Below are 21,492 nucleotides of genomic sequence, written 5' to 3' on the forward strand. Positions count from 1 at the left end.
TAAGATAGAGGGGAACTCTCTTCATCAATTTCACAGTTTCCCCTTTCATCTTTCTTCTTCCCCCTTCTTCTTCCGAGCCATTTCATTTCAATTTTTTTTAAAGAATAATAGCTACAAGCCAAATATTACAACTGTACATCAATATGTCATATTGGTAATAAGATAGAGGAGAACCCTCTTCATCAATTTCACAGTTTCCCCTTTCATCTTTCTACTTCCCCCTTCTTCTTCCGAGCCATTTCATTTCAATTTTTTTAAGGGCTAATAACTACAAGCCAAATATTACAACTATACATCAATATGTCATATTGGTAATAAGATAGAGGAGAACTCTCTACATCAATTTCACAATTTCCCCTTTCATCTTTCTCCTTCCCCCTTCTTCTTCCGAGCCATTTTATTTCAATTTTTTTAAGGGCTACTAACTACAAACCAAATATTACAACTGTATGTACATCAATATGTCATATTGGTAATAAGATAGAGGACAACTCTCTTCATCAATTTCATAGTTTCCCCTTTCATCTTTCTCCATCCCCTTCTTCTTCCGAGCCATTTCATTTCAATTTTTTTTAAGAAATAATAACTACAAGCCAAATATTACAACTGCACATCAATCTGTCATATTGGTAATAAGATAGAGGGGAACTCTCTTCATCAATTTCACAGTTTCCCCTTTCATCTTTCTCCTTCCCCCTTCTTCTTCGTAGCTATTTCATTTCAATTTTTTTAGGGCTAATAACTACAAGCCAAATATTACAACTGTACATCAATATGTCATATTGGTAATAAGATAGAGGACAACTCTCTTCATCAATTTCATAGTTTCCCCTTTCATCTTTCTCCATCCCCTTCTTCTTCCGAGCCATTTCATTTCAATTTTTTTTAAGAAATAATAACTACAAGCCAAATATTACAACTGCACATCAATCTGTCATATTGGTAATAAGATAGAGGGGAACTCTCTTCATCAATTTCACAGTTTCCCCTTTCATCTTTCTCCTTCCCCCTTCTTCTTCGTAGCTATTTCATTTCAATTTTTTTAGGGCTAATAACTACAAGCCAAATATTACAACTGTACATCAATATGTCATATTGGTAATAAGATAAAGGAGAACTCTCTTCATCAATTTCACAGTTTCCCCTTTCATCTTTCTCCTTCCCCCTTCTTCTTCCGAGCCATTTCATTTCAATTTTTTTTAAGGGCTAATAACTACAAGCAAAATATTACAACTGTACATCAATATGTCATATTGGTAATAAGATATAGGAGAACTCTCTTTATCAATTTCACAGTTTCCCCTTTCATCTTTCTCCTTCCCCCTTCTTCTTCCGAGCCATTTCATTTATATTTTTTTTAAGAAATAAGCCATTTCATTTCATTTTTTTAAGGGCTAATAACTACAAGCCAAATATTACAACTGTACATCAATATGTCATATTGGTAATAAGATAAAGGAGAACTCTCTTCATCAATTTCACAGTTTTCCCTTTCATCTTTCTCCTTCCCCCTTCTTCTGCCGAGCCATTTCATTTCAATTTTTTTTAAGGGCTAATAACTACAAGCCAAATATTACAACTGCACATCAATATGTCATATTGGTAATAAAATAGAGGAGAACTCTCTTCATCAATTTCACAGTTTTCCCTTTCATCTTTCTCCTTCCCCCTTCTTCTTCTGAGCCATTTCATTTCAATTTTTTTAAGGGCTAATAACTACAAGTCAAATATTACAACTGTACATCAATATGTCATATTGGTAATAAGATAGAGGAGGACTCCCTTCATCAATTTCACAGTTTCCCCTTTCATCTTTCTCCTTACCCCTTCTTCTTCCGAGCCATTTTATTTCAATTTTTTTAAGGGCTAATAACTACAAGCCAAATATTACAACTGTACATCAATATGTCATATTGGTAATAAGAGGAGAACTATCTTCATCAATTTCACAGTTTCCCCTTTCATCTTTCTCCTTCCCCCTTCTTCTTCCGAGCCATTTTATTTCAATTTTTTTAAGGGCTAATAACTACAAGCCAAATATTACAACTGTACATCAATATGTCATATTGGTAATAAGATATAGGAGAACTCTCTTCATCAATTTCACAGTTTCCCCTTTCATCTTTCTCCATCTCCTTCTTCTTCCGAGCCATTTCATTTCAATTTTTTTAAGGGCTAATAACTACAAGCCAAATATTACAATTGTACATCAATATGTCATATTGGTAATAAGATATAGGAGAACTCTCTTCATCAATTTCACAGTTTCCCCTTTCATCTGTAGCTATTTCATTTCAATTTTTTTAAGGGCTAATAACTATAAGCCAAATATTACAACTGTACATCTATATGTCATATTGGTAATAAGATATAGGAGACCTCTCTTCATCAATTTCACAGTTTCCCTTTCATCTTTCTCCTTCCCCCTTCTTCTGCCGAGCCATTTCATTTCAATTTTTTAAGGGCTAATAACTATAAGCCAAATATTACAACTGTACATCTATATGTCATATTGGTAATAAGATATAGGAGACCTCTCTTCATCAATTTCACAGTTTCCCTTTCATCTTTCTCCTTCCCCCTTCTTCTGCCGAGCCATTTCATTTCAATTTTTTAAGGGCTAATAACTATAAGCCAAATATTACAACTGTACATCTATATGTCATATTGGTAATAAGATATAGGAGACCTCTCTTCATCAATTTCACAGTTTCCCTTTCATCTTTCTCCTTCCCCCTTCTTCTGCCGAGCCATTTCATTTCAATTTTTTAAGGGCTAATAACTATAAGCCAAATATTACAACTGTACATCTATATGTCATATTGGTAATAAGATATAGGAGACCTCTCTTCATCAATTTCACAGTTTCCCTTTCATCTTTCTCCTTCCCCCTTCTTCTGCCGAGCCATTTCATTTCAATTTTTTAAGGGCTAATAACTATAAGCCAAATATTACAACTGTACATCTATATGTCATATTGGTAATAAGATATAGGAGACCTCTCTTCATCAATTTCACAGTTTCCCTTTCATCTTTCTCCTTCCCCCTTCTTCTGCCGAGCCATTTCATTTCAATTTTTTAAGGGCTAATAACTATAAGCCAAATATTACAACTGTACATCTATATGTCATATTGGTAATAAGATAAAGGAGAACTCTCTTCATCAATTTCACAATTTCCCCTTTCATCCTTCTCCTTCCCCCTTCTTCTTCCGAGCCATTTTATTTCAATTTTTTTAAGGGCTACTAACTACAAGCCAAATATTACAACTGTATGTACATCAATATGTCATATTGGTAATAAGATAGAGGACAACTCTCTTCATCAATTTCATAGTTTCCCCTTTCATCTTTCTCCTTCTCCCTTCTTCTTCCGAGCCATTTTATTTCAATTTTTTTAAGGGCTAATAACTACAAGCCAAATATTACAACTGTACATCAATATGTCATATTGGTAATAAGATATAGGAGAACTCTCTTCATCAATTTCACAGTTTCTCCTTTCATCTTTCTCCTTCCCCCTTCTTCTTCCGAGTCATTTCATTTCAATTTTTTTAAGAGCTAATAACTACCAGCCAAATATTACTACTGTATAACAATATGTCATATTGGTAAGATAGAGGAGAACTCTCTTCTTCATCAATTTCACAGTTTTCCCTTTCATCTTTCTCCTTCCCCCTTCTTCTTCCTCCATTCTACTCTCGCAATATAACTCACCAACTTTCCCCTTCTTCTTTCTCCATCTGCTTTCTTAAATCTATATACCCTTCCTCTATTTTCTTAAAACATGTCAGATTACTTAGATAAACCTCTCTACGGGAGAGTGTCTGAGTATCATTGGAATCAAGGGATAATAATGCCCTATGACAATAGGGACGAACTTCCCTTTTTTTAAAAGGATCAACTTGATGATGGTGTTCTTAGGGTTGCAACAGAAGTTCAGTACACCCTTGCCAAAGATAAGTGGGGCTGGACACGTGCCATAAATATTCTGGTACTTGACCACAATGGAGTGCCAATTGCCGCAGTTCCTAAGGATGGAGCACAAAACTTACAATGTGAAACGTGCGGTGCTACCGGCCATGTCAAAGAGAACTGTGTTGTTGGTCCCAGTCAAGTATGGACAATAGCACCTGGCAGATCAAAGAAAAATACTGCATACAAAGAACGCGGGGCGTACATAGCTTTGTTGGAAGAAGACGGTGGTGTTATCTTTAGTTCTTTGTTGTAGTAGTTGTTCTAGTTAGTGCTTTCACTTGATATTATCTTTGATTGTAGTAGTTGTTCTAGTTGTTATCTTTGATTGTAGTTTTTTTTTCTTGTGCAAACTAGAGTTAGGGTTCATGACTCGATTGGGCAAATCATGGTAAAGCTAGCTTTTTCTTGTTTAAAGTAGACATCACTGGATTTATGTTATGGCAACTCTTCCATAAAATCATCATAATTAGTACTACTGCCTTAATCTTTTAAAATTTTCTCCAAATGCTTGCTACTGAATTGGATAGCTTAATTTGGTACAGATAGTTTTTGTTATTTGTATTGTCTTTCTTAACTTCGAATATTACCTTTAAGGAATTTTGGTTTGCATATGGCTGAAAAGCATTTGTTGCTTACTAGATTGATATTGATCTTTGATAATAATACTAGTATAATACAAGAATAGTGGCAAGATTAGTTTGGTTAGTTATCAAGAAGAGTGTGTGTTATCTTCTTGAAGAAATGAAAAATATCTTTTGTATAAATAGTTAAATACTACTCTTATATGAGGAACTAGTGAAAGGCAATAATATAATTCTGCAGAATTTATTTTCACATGCAATTTTACTCTTCATACACAAATTCTATCAACTTGTATGGTGTTTTTTGTTAATCATCAATTGTCTTGTTGTGTTCCCCATTGTTGCTGAGTTTTTTTGTTGGAACATTGCAAAATTTTATTGACATTTTGTTGTAAGCTTCAGACATGATATAAGTAATATTCAAATTGTTGTGCATGCAGAGATTGTTTGTTTCTTTGTTTATTTCATAAAATAAATGGCGTATAAATATAATCATACTTAATAAATGAAGTTTTGTGTTATATCAGTGGCATTGTTTCAGATTTATTTGTTGTCTTATATTGCTTTGCACTAGAGAGATTGTCACTGAAATTTACTAATCAGGTTAATGATCTGTGTTTCCACAGTGATAATGCTGGCTACTAAATTAGATAGCTTAATTCGGTACAAATAGTTTTTGTTACTTGTATTGTCACAAATTATAGCAAGAGTAACTTCATCTGCTATTCGCCGGAGCAATCATTTAATAAGCATGCCTTTTTGACATAGATTGATTACCTGAATATTTATAGTGTGACAGTGAATTAAAGTGAGATGAACATGTTTTAGGTTATCAAATTTTGACCTGATGCAAGCAAAATTTTCCCCAAATGTTTTAACCTTTTCAATAGAATATAGAAGCAAGCATTACTTTATAAGCATGAATATAGTGCAATGATATGTGTGTCATGTGTGTGCGTTTAATTAGAATTTTGGTGAATGTTCATATTGTTACATTTAATGTTTCTTAAACATTAGTTGAGATTTTCCGTGGATATCCTATTTTCTTGACTGGCAGTAAGTCTTGTTCTTATGTAGATTCTAGAAATTAATGATGCCTATATATGAATGCTAACAAGAAGTTTTGAAGATTGTCACAAGGAGCGAAAAATAGGTATTGTGTTTGTGACCAGGTTCAAGGGAATGTTGGTATTGATTGAATAACTGGATGGTTGGTGGATTTACTGGTAAGATAATGCTGAAAATTACCAATGGTTAAAAGCTGAGAGAAGAAATTCTCTTAGAAACTACACATTCTCTGTCAAATTTATGCCGCTAGATATTGCAGATATCTTACATTGCTCAAATCAAGCAACTAAATAGCTATATTATAGCCATAAATACAATTGAGTGGACGCGATTCATTCTCTAGTCTTTACACACTGCAATATTATATTGAGTGTTAATAAGATCTGTTATAGCCATTAATATAATGTCTATGATCTCTATCATAGAAATATATATAGACTAGAACTAGATGAATACAGATTAACTGAAACTTGTGTACATTTCTGGTTCGTCCGAACACTAGGGAGGCCGAGCTTAAGCGCTTCCGAGTGGGTCGTCACCAAGGAGGAAGAGCTTTACGTCGGCCGAAGTCAAACACCGCGGCAGGAATACCTGCACAAGATACTCCGACGCTCAAGTCAGTAGTGATTCACGGTGAATGAGTTAAAAGAAAAGAGTGAGAGAATAAGAGTGATAGAACCTGAGACCTAGCCGAGCATATTAGCTAGGTTTTATAGGAGTTGTCATCTGCCCGTTAGTGGATAAGTCCTAGTTTGTAGGTTGGTTATGATCTTCTGTTTTGTTGAGCACGTTTTCTATTTCTTCGGATGGGCGAAGCCGAGCTTATCTGCTCACGTGCCGAGTATTCTGGGCGGCTGGTACGGGGCCGAGCTTTATGATGCACGTGTCTTTTTATTCGAACAGGTGAGGCTGAGCTTACCTGCTCTTGTTTCGAGCTTGTTTGATGTGATGCCAGCCTCAGATATTTGCGTGCCGAGCTTTGCGGTTGTCCGAGGATAAGGGTGACGTATCACAGCCCCCAAGCTTGCCTTGGTTTGGACAGAACAGAGGCGAGCTTTTTTCTCGGTAGTGTCTTATTCCTCGGTCAAGGATTTTGGTTGTACGTCCATGCCCCTCAGCCCCCAAGCTCGTCTTAGTTCATCAGGTGAATTTGAAAACGTTTTCAGCATTAAATGCTTGCTTCGTCTTTCGCGCTTTTAATGAGTGACTGATGTGATTAGTGCTGTGTTTTCCAAGGCGCCCCTGGCCGTGTGATTGGTGTGGTTTTTGATCGTGGGTATTTGAGTGGCTCAGATTGGAAGGTAACGCTTCATATGTAACTCCCTCTTTTTGTAAAAAGCCTGTTTGCCTTTTGATTTCTCATTGTTTCTTTTTCTGTTTTGGGGATTCTGCGATTCGGAGAGAATGAGCAAAAAAGGTGAGTGCTGATTTGCATTTTCGTTCCTTCTTCCTTTCTCATTTTTGCATGGAAGAAAAAATGGCTGATGTTGTTGGGGATGATCTCTATGGTTGGGTTGACACTAAGGTTAGGGGTTATGCTTCTCAGTTTAGTGATAGGGAGTCTGTTGAAATTTTGGGGTCTAACGTTTGGGTTAGGAGTGGTAGTAAAATTAAGATAGAGATACTGCCTTGTGATTCTGATGACCGTGTCTTCCATTGTCGTAGTGACTGGGCCTTTTTCTATATGTATAGTTGCTTGTTTACTGAACTAGAAGTTAGACTTCCTTTCACTGAGTTTGAATGTGGCGTTTTATACTGGTTAAATTGCGCTCCGAGTCAGCTTCATCCTAATTCATGGGGGTTCGTTAGGGCGTTCGAGATTTTGATGGAGTTTCTGGAATGTCCTCCGTCTCTTAGGTTATTCTTCTCATTGTTTCAAGCTAAGGGGGTTGGTCGTGGGTTGTGGATTAACTTAAGTAGTTATCCTCGTCGTGCCATCTTCGGTCTTTATAAATCTTCCTTTAAAGATTTCAAAACCATGTTCGTTAAGGTTAGGAGCGTTCCGGAGGAGTTCCCCTTCTATTTGAATGAGCATCTTGTTGAGAAATTTCCTTTGTCATGGTGTTCGGAGCCTATGCAAGTCTTGGATGTGGATGATAGGTCGGTTGATGATCAAATTTTAATGGAATTTTTGTTTGAGAAATTGGGTCCGAAAGGTTTGTTGTCTGTGTCCGAGTTGTTGAAGTGGGATGTCGATAGGCCAGCTGTTCTGAGCTATCTAGGTAATGCGAATTTTAGCTGTTTTGGTATTGTATGGTATTTGGTTTATTTTCATATTTCCTCTGTTATGTGTAGGTGACAAGGCTCCTACCATTACTACTGCTGGGCTGAAGTTATTTTTTAGTCAACGAAAAAGGGTGGAGAAGGAAAGTTCGGCAACCAATGCTGAGAAGGATCCTGCATATCAGCCTGAGGGGACCTCCAAACCGAAGCGGAAGAGAGGTTATGTAAAGGAAAAGGTTACTGAAACTTTTTGGAAAAAGGGGAGTCGTCTCAAGAATTGCAGAGAGTGGAGTCAGCCTATGAATCCCAAAAAAAGCTACATGGTTATGTGGAAGATATTCACGCCCGTTCTCTCTGGGCTAAATTATATCCTTTTTCTGTTATGGCTGACGAGCTCTGTTGTTTTCCTGATGATTTGAAGATGATTGACAGTGTTGGTCATGTTGGTATTAGCCGTTTTCTTCAGGTGGGAGTTTGCTTGTATTTATGATTTTTGTCTGTGTTTTACGCTGTTTTGACCCTTCTGCTTGTGTTCCAGGTAATTGGGGCTCGTATTGTTGCTGTAGGCCGAGCACAGGAACTTGCTCTGGAGAGGGAGAGTAAAGCTGCTGTAGATGCTGTCAAGTTATCCATGGCTCTGGAGGAGAAGGAGAAGACCATTACAGAGCTGTCTTCTGAGTTGGTCGAGGAGAAACGCCTTCGGCTTTCGTCTACAGAGGAGGTGAAGACTACTAAGGCTGAAAATGTTTCCTTGGGGTCAAGGGTCAAGGAGTTGCAGACCGAAGTCTATGAAGCTTTTGCATAAGGGTTTGAGCGTGCCGTTTCTCAAGTGCAGGTTCTGTTTCCGGAATCGGATGTGGAGAAGCTTGATGCGACCAAGGTGGTTGTGAGTGGGCAGCTTGTTGATGATGAAGCTGTCGCTGTCAATGATGGCGAAGGATCCAGCATTGGTGACAAGATCGAGTAGGCTCTTAGTTGGATAGGCATCATATGTAGTTTTTGTAGCTTTTTAGAACTTTCTTAGTTATGTCCTTTTTGGATAACTCCGTTCTTTGTGATACTTTGGCTTCCGAGCATATGGCTCGTCTTAAGCATGACTTTATTTTGTAGAAGTTGATATTTTGGAGAAATTTATGATTATCTGTTGGAAGCAATCATATATATGCATTGAATGTGGCCTAAGCCGTTCTTTGAACTTGTCAGAAATGTGAATAGATGTTTTAATGTAGTATTTGTCTTTTTTGAATGGAAGCGGTTTTTGTTTGATGATAATGTTTGTTTGTACATCTCCCGAGCAGTATCCTCGGTAAGCGCGTGTTGTTTTCCGAGTATGAAGCTCGGATTAGTCTGTTAACTGGAAACACTTTGACTTTTTCTTATGATGAGAGTTTTCCGAGGAATATGCTCGGCTTATGATGTTAGTGTTCCGAGGATAATGCTCGGATGATTCGGTGCGTTTACTAACTAAAATGTATGCTAACTGTCAAAATGAGAACTGTTTTGATTGTACATTAGGTTGTATGGGTACAATGATTTGTTGCGTCCGGCCTCATTAAAACCCTTTCCGAGTAAAACCCTTGCGCTTTGGGAAAAAAACCGTCGGAGGGAAAAAAGAGTACCATCATTCGCTATTACACAGGCTATGTCATGATTGATATTCCCTTAGAGAGGAGATGTTCCATGTTCCTGGAAGTTGCTCTCCTCTAAGGGTCTCTAATTTGTAAGCCCCCTTTCCGAGGTTTTGAAGAACTCGGAAAGGACCTTCCCAATTTGCCGCTAATTTGCCATGTGCTGGTGGTTTCCGTGCATCTTCTGTTCGTCTGAGTACGAGGTCTCCATTGTTAAAGGACCTGTGAACTACTCTTTTGTGGTGTCTTTGCTCTAGGTATTGTTTTCTGGCTCGCTACTTTATGGCGGAGATGTCTCTATCTTCTTCTACGAGGTCCAGTTCGGCTGACCGAGTTTGTTGATTGTTTGGTTGATTATAGAGGTCGGTCCTTAACATTGGGACGCTGATCTCTACTGGAATGAGTGCTTCTGCGCCATATACCAATTTGAAGGGAGTTTTCCCTGTGGCAGATTGAATGCTGGTGTTGTAACTCCATAGAATTTCTGGAATGAGGTCAGCCCACTCCCCTTTAGCTTCGCCGAGCTTTTTCTTTAATCCCTGCAAGATAATTCTATTAGCTGATTCAACTTGTCCGTTAGTCTGTGGGTGCTCTACTGAGCTGAAGTGATGTTTGATGTTAAAGTTTGTCAGAAAGGTGGCGAGCTTATGGTCCGTAAATTGTCTCCCGTTATCTGAGATTATTTCTCTTGGGATACCGAATCTGCATATGATATTTTTCCATAGAAAAGATCGCACTTTTTCTGATGTTATGTGTGCTAGTGGTTGTGCTTCTATCCACTTAGAGAAATAATCTATTGACACTAAGAGGAACTTTACCTGGCCTGGCGCTTTCGGAAAGGGTCCGAGGATATCCAATCCCCACCTATCGAAAGGCCAGCTTACCTCTATGGTATGGAGCTCCTCGGCTGGGGTTTCTGAAAGAGTGGCATGCTTTTGACAATTATCACATGCTTTGACTTTTGTGATGCAGTCTCGTTTTATCGTCGGCCAATAGTATCCTGTTCGCAATATCTTTGCTGCTAATGCTCGGCTGCCGATATGGTTGCCGCAGACTCCTTCGTGCGTTTCGGCCATAACCTCCTCGACTTCCTCGTTGCTGATGCACTTGAGCAGTGGTTGTGAGTGTCCTCGCCTGTATAGGGTGTTTCCGAGCACTGTATAGAAGCTTGCTTTTCTTCGGAAGAGTGGCAAGTTTGGTTCGTTATTTGGTATGGTGCCTGTGTTTACTTTTTCTGATGTTATGTGTGCTAGTGGTTGTGCTTCTATCCACTTAGAGAAATAGTCAATTGACACTAAGAGAAACTTTACCTGGCCTGGCGCTTTCGGAAAGGGTCCGAGGATATCCAATCCCCACCTATCGAAAGGCCAGCTTACCTCTATGGTATGGAGCTCCTCGGCTGGGGTCTCTGAAAGGGCGGCATGCCTTTGACAATTATCACATGTTTTGACTTTTGTGATGCAGTCCCGTTTTATCGTCGGCCAATAGTATCCTGTTCGCAATATCTTTGCTGCTAATGCTCGGCCGCCGATATGGTTGCCACAGACTCCTTCATGCGTTTCAGCCATAACTTCCTCGGCTTCCTCTTTGCTGATGCACTTGAGCAATGGTTGTGAGTGTCCTCGCCCGTATAGGGTGTTTCCGAGCACTGTATAGAAGCTTGCTCTTCTTCGGAAGAGCGGCAAGTTCGGCTCATCATTTGGAATGGTGCCTGTATTAATGTAATTGATAAAAGGTGTTCGCCAATCTGGGACCTGTGTAATACTCAAAATTGTTTCTTGCTCAAAACTTGGTTTGTCCAGTGTTAGCTGGGACAGTGCCGATGTGTTTTCGGCCTGCCGTGTTGTGGCTAACTTAGATAACACATCGGCCCTGGTATTTTGTTCTCGGTTTACATGGATAATATTAAATTCTTTAAATTTTGAAATTAGATCCTTTGTTATGAGCCAATATTTCTCTAACAAAGGATCTTTTACCTGAAATTCGCCCTTTATTTGATGTACCACTAAGGAAGAGTCGCAATAGGCTGTTATTCGAGGTATTTGTAGTTGTAGGGCGAGCTTCAGTCCGGCAAGTAGGGCCTCATATTCTGCATGATTGTTGCTTGCGTTGAAGTGGAACTGTAGTGACTGCTCGGCCACTACCTTGTCTCTTTCTTTTAGTAGTATCCCTGCGCCACTGCCCTCTTTGTTTGATGCTCCATCCACATGTATGCTCCAACTGACCTCTGTATTATGTGTGTCTTTAGTCATCTCCGATATAAAGTCGGCTAGCACCTGTGACTTTAGTGTTTTCCTTGATTCGTATTGGATGTCGAACTCGGAGAGCTCGACCGACCACTTTATCAATCTGCCGGCGAGCTCGGGTCTGGTTAATATCTGCCTCAGCGGTTGGTCTGTTCGTACTATGATTGTGTGGCTCTGAAAATAGTGTCGCAGTCTTCTTGCTGTGGTGATTAGTGCTAGCGCCAGTTGTTCTATCTTTGGGTACCTCGTTTCTGTTGGTTGTAGCACCCTACTAATGAAGTATACTGGGCTTTGCTTTCTTCCTGTTTCTGTTACTAAAACCGAGCTTATAGCTTGGTTAGATACTGATAGGTATAAATACAGTGGGTTACCTGTTTCTGGTCTTTGGAGGATTGGTGGTGATGTTAAGTGTTGTTTAAGTTCGGTAAAAGCATTTTCGCATTCGTCTGTCCAGTTGAACTTCCTGCCTTTAGAGAATGTTTGGAAAAAGTGATAAGATCGGTTTGCCACTGCAGGTAGGAAACGTGACAGGGCAGCTATTCGTCCTGCAAGTTGCTGAACCTCCTTTACCGTTTTTGGGCTTGTCATGTTCAGCACGGCTTTGCACTTTTCAGGGTTGGCCTCGATGCCTCGAGATGTTAACATGAATCCTAAGAACTTCCCTCCTTGTACTCCGAACGCGCATTTGTCTGGATTGAGTCTCATGTTATATGCTCGGAGTTGTCTGAAGATTTCTACTAAGTCGTCACAGTGGGACCTTTGCATAGGTGTTTTTGCGACCATGTCATCTACATAGACCTCTATATTGCGGCCTATCTGCTGTTGGAACACCTTGTCCATTAGCCTTTGATATGTCGCACCTGCATTCTTTAGGCCAAATGGCATTACCTTGTAACAAAAATTCCCATGTTCTGTTATAAAAGCTGTTTTGCTTTGGTCTTCTGGGTGCATTAGGATCTGGTTATAGCTAGAGTATGCATCCATAAAGCTCAAAGCTTTGAAACCAGAGGCGTTATTAACTAATTTATCAATGCAAGGCAGTGGATATGCATCTTTGGGGCAAGCTTTATTTAAGTTTGTAAAGTCGACGCACATGCGCCATTTACCTGAGTTCTTCCTTACCATTACCACGTTAGACAGCCATGTGGTGAAGCGAATCTCTCTGATGAAGCCTGCATTGAGGAGCTTCTGGGTTTCTTCGAGTGCTGCTTGTTTTTTCTCTTCTCCGAGGTTCCTTTTCTTCTGTGCAACTTGATTTTGGCATAGGGATCTCTCCCATTGTGGTCTTTAGCCATATATGCCCCATGATGGGGACTCTCTCTCCGGAGAACCCAATTAGCTCTCCAGAGGAGGGTTGTATCAATTTTTCTGATAATTTCATTTTTGTAAAAGTAGAGTAAAATAAAACGTCAGCACTACTACCTGGATCTAACAATGTTTTTCTTACCAACAGTTCTCCGAGCTGGATGGAAATTACCACGGGTCGTCGAGGTTAGGGCTTGCCGATTTGAAGTCTGTTTGGTTGAAGGATATTGTAACGTCTGGTTCTTTGCCCTTCTTTGGTTGTATGGTTCCTTCGATTGCCAGCATTGCTCTATAGCTCCGCTTCCTGGCCGAGCTTGTTTCTCCTCCGCCTGCGAATCCTCCTGATATGTGGTTGATGACTCCTCTTGGCGGATCAGGAGTCGTTCTCTCTTTTTTGTCGTCAGCCGTTGCATGCTTATGCTCTGCCCTGTCCGAGTTTCCTCCTCTGCCCTTCCGGGTCTCAATGTATTTGTCCAGGAGACCTTGGCGTGCTAGTCTTTCCAGGAGGTCCTTCGCAACGATGCAGTCATCTGTGGTATGACCGAACTTCCGGTGGAAGGCACAATGTTTTGTCTTGTCTACGAATCGCTGATCCTGGTAGTTTCCTGCTCGGGCTGGTGGTTTTATGATTCTGGCGTTGAGGATCTCTCTGATGATGTTCTCTCTTCTGGTGTTAAATCTGGTGTATGTGTTGTACTTTGACGCGGGCTTAGGAGGTTTCTTTGTGTCCCTGTTGCCTGGCGACCTGAAAGTCCTTTCCTCATCTCTCCGATGTGGCTGTTTCTCTGATTTCTGGGCTTCTCGGAGTTCTTCGATCTCCATTTGCCCAGCCGCCCTTTCTCGGAATTCCTCTAGCGTCTTTGGTTTTGTTATGGCAATAGTCTCCCGAAATTTGCCAGGTCTGAGGCCGGCTTTGAGAGCATGCAGGTGAACGACCGGGTCCAAGTCTTAGATCTCCATAGTGGCGTCAGCGAATCTGGTCATGTAGTCTTTCAGACTCTCGTGCTGACCTTGTTTGATGGTGCCGAGAAAGTCCGAGCCATGTACATATATTCTTGATGCAGCGAAGTAATCAATAAATGATCTGGCGAGGTCTTCAAAGGAAGAGATCGAACCTGCAGAAAGTTTAGAAAACCAGAGTAACGCCGCACCATCTAGGTAAGTGGGAAATGCTCGACAGAGGACGGGCTCATTGTTCGGGCCGTTGAAGAACATCATCGATTGGAACTTCTTCACATGGGCTCGGGGGTCGCCGAACCCCTTGTACGGTTCTAGCGCGTTGGGCAGCGTAAAGTTTTTCGGCATCTGGTAGTTTGTGATCTCCTCGGAGAAAGGGTTGTCAAGGGTGAGCTTCTCCTTTGGCGGGACGATGTTTAAAGGGTCCGCCGCACTTTGAGCCGAGCCCTTGGAGTTCTCTCCATTGTTCTGTGTTGAGAGCTCGGCTATTCTTCGTACCTCCGCCTGAAGCTCAGCGATTTGAGCCAGGAGGTCGTCTTGCGAGAGTTGTGGATTTTCCTTGTCAGCCATATCCGAGGATCGGGAATCCTGCAAAACAAAGTAGAAGACTAAACGAAGGAAAAAATGGGGTTAGATGTACTCCGGGCCCCACGGTGGGCACCAAGTGGTTCGTCCGAACACTAGGGAGGCCGAGCTTAAGCGCTTCCGAGTGGGTCGTCACCAAGGAGGAAGAGCTTTACGTCGGCCGAAGTCAAACACCGCGGCGGGAATACCTGCACAAGATACTCCGACGCTCAAGTCAGTAGTGATTCACGGTGAGTGAGTTAAAAAAAAAGAGTGAGAGAATAAGAGTGATAGAACCTGAGACCTAGCCGAGCATATTAGCTAGGTTTTATAGGAGTTGTCATCTGCCCGTTAGTGGATAAGTCCTAGTTTGTAGGTTGGTTATGATCTTCTGTTTTGTTGAGCACGTTTCCTATTTCTTCGGATGGGCGAAGCCGAGCTTATCTGCTCACGTGCCGAGTATTCTGGGCGGCTGGTACGGGACCGAACTTTATGATGCACGTGTCTTTTTATTCGAACAGGTGAGGCTGAGCTTACCTGCTCTTGTTTCGAGCTTGTTTGATGTGATGCCAGCCTCAGATATTTGCGTGTCGAACTTTGCGGTTGTCCGAGGATAAGGGTGACGTATCAATTTCTATTGCACTAGAGCTTATCTTTTTTATTTGGGAGGGAGCTCATGTCTTTTTTCATTTTTTTTCCTTATGCTTCAACCGATGCAGGCTTGTGCTCATTTGGTAGTTAGTATAAATTTGAGCATTAATAGGACTTTTTTTTTTTTCAAGTAATATTCTAAAATAGTTCCCGAATAATTTTTAGTCAAATAATTTAATTTTCAACAAATTTTTATTACTAAATTGATCTCTAACTTTTTGTTTTATCAAACATATCAATCTCTATGTTGAATTTTAGTAAAAAAATTAGACAAATTAGTCTATGTTATTATTTAATAAAAGGCATGACAGTTTTTAGCTTTTTTTAAAAATTTTTCAAATTAGTCTCTCTACATAGATAAATAATTTAATGTTAAAATTGATTATCTAGCATAATAAAAATTTGAAAACTAATTTGATGATTAAAATTTTTTGAGGGCATAAGTGTCTGATTAAAATTTTCTTAAGCACTGATTTGAGATATTGTTCTTTTTATGTAAAATAAATTTTTTTGTTATTTCAAAATAGAGACATTAATTTATAAAATATTAATGATACAGTACATACATTAGTTCTTAGAATATTTTAGGTGAGTAAAAGCTCAGAATAATTCATGAACTTTTATTTTCTATTCAAATTGGTCATTAAAATATTAATTAATTTAATTTGAATCTTATAAATACATTGACATCTTTATTAATATTTCAAACTCGATCTACAGGAAAAATTTACATAAATTTTTGTTAATTTAAGTATCAAAATTTTTTACAGGTATCATTCTTCACCTGTTCACAAGAAATTTGGATGACTTCATTTTTACATGAGAAGATGTATGAATTTTCACCATAAAAACATCTAAATCTCAGGGTGTCTCAAAGCACACTAATTTTAAATAAGTCTTGAAATATATGTTTTTATTAAATATGAATAAATATTAATTTATCTAATATTTCACCAAAATTTGACAAAATAACTAATTTCTCTAACAAAATAAAAAAAACAAATACTAATTTAGAATTAAAATTGATTGAAAATGAAAAATTAAGATTATTTTGATTTTTTACTCTTTGGTCTTGTCCGTGTTTTTTTAACTTTTTATGAACCATAGTCGAGAGCAGCTAGGGTTCAGTTTCGTTCTGCTGAGTCGCATACCGCTGTTTAGTGTTTAGTATTAATCATAGAAAGAAGATAAGAGAAAAGGAAGATGAACGAACAAAAAGAGATGCAATACGTGTGTTTCAAGACGCTAGATATGTTTTATGGAATCGACGTCTCCGATTTGCTTTCTCCGCCCAAGGAGTTGGAGGACCAGGCGGTGCTGACTTGGGCTTCTCTTCCTCCGATTCCAGCTGCTTTCAAGGCTGATCTTCCGGCTTTCTGCATGCAGCTTGTGGAGTTCGACTCCAACTTCTATCTCCTCGGCGGTCTTCAAAATCGTCCTTTCGCCAAATCTCGTTTCGGTCCTCCTTCGTTCAAAACATTCCAACTTCATCTGGAAGAAGATAATGAGAAACAGAAGCAGAAGCAGTTAACGTTCAAGGAGGTGGACTCAATCTCTAAACCACCAATGTGCTACGCCAAGATGGTGTTCGACTACGAAAAAATTAAGAAGGATTATTATTTCATCCAGTTCGATCCCATGATGCCTCGAGTATCATCGGATTCCTTCTGGGTTCTGCCCTCACAAACACGTGACTGGCAACCTCTACCGTCTCCTCCTGACTTGGGCCTCAGTATTTTTGATGTACTTGAAACAAATCATTTTGTGTATGATGAAAAAATATATTTTCAAACCATTTATATGACAAATGATGGATCTATGGAATTAAAGAGCAAAACTTCTTCACCCAGTGTTGGAGATATGACAGATGATGCATTTATGGAATTAAAGAGCAAAACTTCTTCACCCAATGTTGGAGAGTTGGAAAGCGTGCTCTTCTATTCCTTTGATCCATCCTTGGGAGGTGGGACATGGACTATACAGGGGGGAGCTGATGCATTCATAGAATCTTTCAGTTTTACTGTTCAGGGCAGACAGCGCTACCACCGTCCCATTACACTGCCTCTTCCAGGTATCATTGTCAGCAATTTCAATCATAATGACTTAATTCGTTTGTTTGTTTCTCTAATTTATTTATCTTTTTTATATGGTGGATCAAAAGTTATTTTTCTCAGCATAAACATACTACAATCGATATGGAATTGAATTGAATTGAGTTTTGTTAGATCATTAAGGATATTTTCAGCAGTGAAACGTATAATTGAATTGAAATCTATTCCTTATGTTTTTTGTTGCAGTTCGCGGGGATTATAGTCTTCATCTCTCTACTTCTGACATTGAAAGATCCGATCATTTTGGTGAATGGAAAAATGGATATAAAGCAACCTTACATGCCTTGCTTGTGAACAAAAGAGGTGTTCGATTTGTTCAGCCAATCGAGGGTTGTTTTGAGGGCATCCAACCTGCATTTTATGCTGCATGTCCGACTCTCGTCTACCTTGATAACAACATGGTTTGTGCCATGTTAATTGGCTTTCTAGAGGAGCATCATAAACGTAGATGTCCATTATTTTGTGTTTCTATATTTCAGTTATCTATCATGGAGGATGCTATTGATATGGATTACATTAACAGTCCTGCTCATAAAAAGGTTCATAATTTCTTAACTGTTAATGTAATCAGGAGAAATGTCTATTCCATGGTAGATTATTTGGAAAGACCTTTTATACGGAGAGACATATACCCATTTATAGATGAAATTAAGGAATTTCTTTGGATAGAGTCAAAAGATCTTCTCTCTCCTGTGTCAAAGAAGCCAAAGCTCATCTAGAGTTATTTCCATTTTAACATCTTTTATTCATGTTTTGCTTAAATTTTCTTTGGATGTATTTTTGGTTTAAGAATTAAGAAGACATGATACTTCCAACTGTATTTTGTGGAATTGGAAACTTTATACTGAAAGAATTGGGTTGAATTTTTTAAAGAATTCCTTTGTAATTGTTTAATTTGGGATGAATGTGATGTTATTAATAGTATTTATGATTTCGTTTACTTTCGAGCCGTGGCGTTGCTAGCTCTTGAGGCTTGCAGGCTTGCTTGAGTACTACCTCCGACTGCTTGGTTGCGAAAAAGTTCGAAGAAACACTGATTTTATTGGATGTATATGGGCCATGGCTTTTGGTGAAGTGATAGCAAAGCTGAGCAATCTTGATTACTTTCAAGCATTGAGATTGTGAATGTTTTGGCTTGATCAGCACTTGGCTATGGTTATTGCATAAATTCAATTATTCAAGCTACGAATATAGTAATTGCTTGAGATTGTGGCAGCAAAACAAAGTGTAGTTTGCCATATGAAATTTTAAATTTTGCATGCAAAGAAAGTCTCATTAGTGAGAGATAGAGGAATTAGAAAAACCTACATAATACTATAGCTCTTTGATTATTTCATAAAATAAATTGCATATAAATATAATCATACTTAATAAATGAAGTTTTGTGTTATATCAATGGCATTGTTTCAGATTTATTTGTTGTCTTATATTGCTTTACACCAGAGAGATTGTCACTGAAATTTACTAATCAGGTTAATGATCTGTGTTTTTACAGTGATAATGCTAGCTACTAAATTAGATAGCTTAATTCGGTACAAATAGTTTTTGTTACTTGTATTGTCACAAATTATAACAAGAGTAACTTCATCTGCTATTCCCCGGAACAATCATTTAATAAGTATGCCTTTTTGACATAGATTGATGACCTGAATATTTATAGTGTGACAGTGAATTAAAGTGAGATGAACATGTTTTAGGTTATCAAACTCTGACCTTAGTTAGTTATTGTTGTATAAACCAAATGAACGTCTACAATTTTCAAGTGTGGGATTCGTGTTTTGCTGATGCAAGCAAAATTTTTCCCCAAATGTTTTAACCTTTTCAATAGAATATAGAAGCAAGCATTACTTTATAAGCATGAATATAGTGTAATGATATAAGTGTCATGTGTGTGCGTTTAATTGGAGTTTTGGTGAATGTTCATATTGTTACATTTAATGTTTCTTAAACATTAGTTGAGATTTTTCGTAGATATCCTATTTTCTTGATCGGCAAGAAGTCTTGTTCTTATGTAGATTCTAGAAATTAATGATGCCTATATATGAATGCTAACAAGAAGTTTTGAAGATTGCTTCACAAGGAGCGAAAAATAGGCATTGTGTTTGTGACCAGGTTCAAGGGAATGTTGCTATTGATTGAATAACTGAATGGTTGGTAGATTTACTGGTAAGATAATGCTGGGAATTACCAATCGTTAAAAGCTGAGAGAAGAAATCCTCTTAAAAATTACACATTTTCTGTCAAATTTATGCCGCTAGATACTGCAAATATCTTACATTGCTCAAATCAAGCAACTAAATAACTATATTATAGCCATAAATGCAATTGAGTGGATGCGATTCATTCTCTAGTCTCTACACACTGCAATATTATATGCTAAAAATATAGTCAGAATTTGCCTTATTTAGTATTCATTAATTATCGCAATAATTAATAAATGCTAAATAAGACAAATTATAGCTGTTTTTGACTAATTTTCTTTGATTACCAAATATTTCCGTATTATATTAAGTGTCAATAAGATCTGTTATAGCCATTAATATAATGTCTATGATCTCTATCATAGAAATATATATAGACGAGAATAGATGAATACAGATTAACTGAAACTTGTGTACATTTCTATTACACTGGAGCTGATTTTTTTTATTTGGGAGGGAGCTCATCGTCTTTTTTCATTTTTTTTCCCTTATGCTTCAACCAATGCAGGCTTGTGCTCATTTGGTAGTCAGTATAAATTTGAGCATTCATGGAACGTGTTTTTTTTTTCAAGTAATATTCAATCTGTCATTAAAATATTAATTAATTTAATTTGAATCTTATAAATACATTGACATCTTTATTAATATTTCAAACGATCTACAAAAAAAATTTACATAAATCTTTGTTAACTTAAGTATCGGAGTCTTTTGCAGGTACCACCATTCTTTACCTGTTCACAAGAAATTTGGATGACTTCAACTTTATATGAGAAGACGTCTGAATTTTTACCACAAAAACATCTAAATCTCACGTTCAGTCTCAAAGCACACTAATTTCAAATAAGTCTTGAAATATATGTTTCTATTAAATATGAATAAATATTGATTTATCTTATATTTCACCAAAATTTGACAAAATAATTAATTTCTCTAACAAAATAAAAAAACAAATACTGATTTAGAATTAAAATTTATTGAAAATGAAAATATCCAAATGTTGGTATCAATATTCAAATGTTACTCAAAGTCAAATGTAGTGGTTGTCGACGTACGAGGACAACCAGATAAATAACGACGTTAAATTAAAATTCGGTTCGGTTCGATTAGAAATCCAGTCACTCAGTCATCTGGTTGGGTTTGCCACCCTCTGGACTGTTTAAGCATTTGACCGAGTAAAAACCAGTTCGACTTGTCCAATTTTCATCAAAATCGGGGATCCGGCCCATTTTCTTAATCCAGGCGTGGTCATGTTTTTTTTTTCTATTTGAAGAACGACCCATTTACTTTTCAGGGTTGGAAAAAAACTAAAAACCCTCAAATAATTCTCAATGTCAAATGTAAATGGCTCTGTACGCGCAAGAGCAGTGGGACAAATAACGGCTCTAAATTAAATAAAAGTTTTTGTAGCAAAACTGCAAAAGCACAAAAACATTTAGAGTCTGTCTATAATAAGCTCAAGTCTTTTGAGCTTTTTTTAATGTGCACAAAACATAATTTATAAATATACCTCATATGAAGGTTAATAATAATAATATTTTTTTTACATTTTACCCCAAACATTTTTTAAATTCATAAAGTGAAATCCTAATTCCTTTTCCCTCCAATCCGTCCAGAACTATCACACCCACTCCACCCTTCTCTTGTTTATGTCCTTGCCGTCGCCGTCCAGCCAACACTCACTGCCGGTCTCATTTCATCTCCTGGCGTCAGTTCCTAGGCTTGCTCTCTCCGTCTCCTCTTTTCTCTTCTCTCTTCCCTCTTCTCTCTTTTCTCTTCTCTCTTCGAGTCGTCGTCAGCACCGTGGTGCTCGATCTTCCCCTTCATCCTCCACTTCCAGAGTTCCAATGGAACCTCAGGTATAAATTTTCTTAATTGATTTCATTTTTTTTTTGTTCCAATACAAATTAAGAATGCTTGTGTATATTCATGAAGCATGCCAAATTGTTTTCCAATAACACAGTGAATACCTATTAGTCTTCT

The 21,492-nt window shown here is 38.1% G+C and overlaps 1 protein-coding gene across 1 annotated transcript; it reads left to right on the forward strand.

The window, feature by feature from the left end:
* Nucleotides 16,263-18,212, forward strand: LOC107628573. The gene is made up of 2 exons (XM_016331204.2): nt 16,263-17,271; nt 17,498-18,212. The coding sequence occupies exons 1-2, from the start codon at nt 16,404-16,406 to the stop codon at nt 18,028-18,030; spliced, it is 1,401 nt and encodes a 466-aa protein (XP_016186690.1). The 5' UTR covers nt 16,263-16,403; the 3' UTR covers nt 18,031-18,212.

Source organism: Arachis ipaensis, chromosome B02, assembly GCF_000816755.2.
Source record: "Arachis ipaensis cultivar K30076 chromosome B02, Araip1.1, whole genome shotgun sequence".
Lineage (NCBI taxonomy): Eukaryota > Viridiplantae > Streptophyta > Magnoliopsida > Fabales > Fabaceae > Arachis > Arachis ipaensis.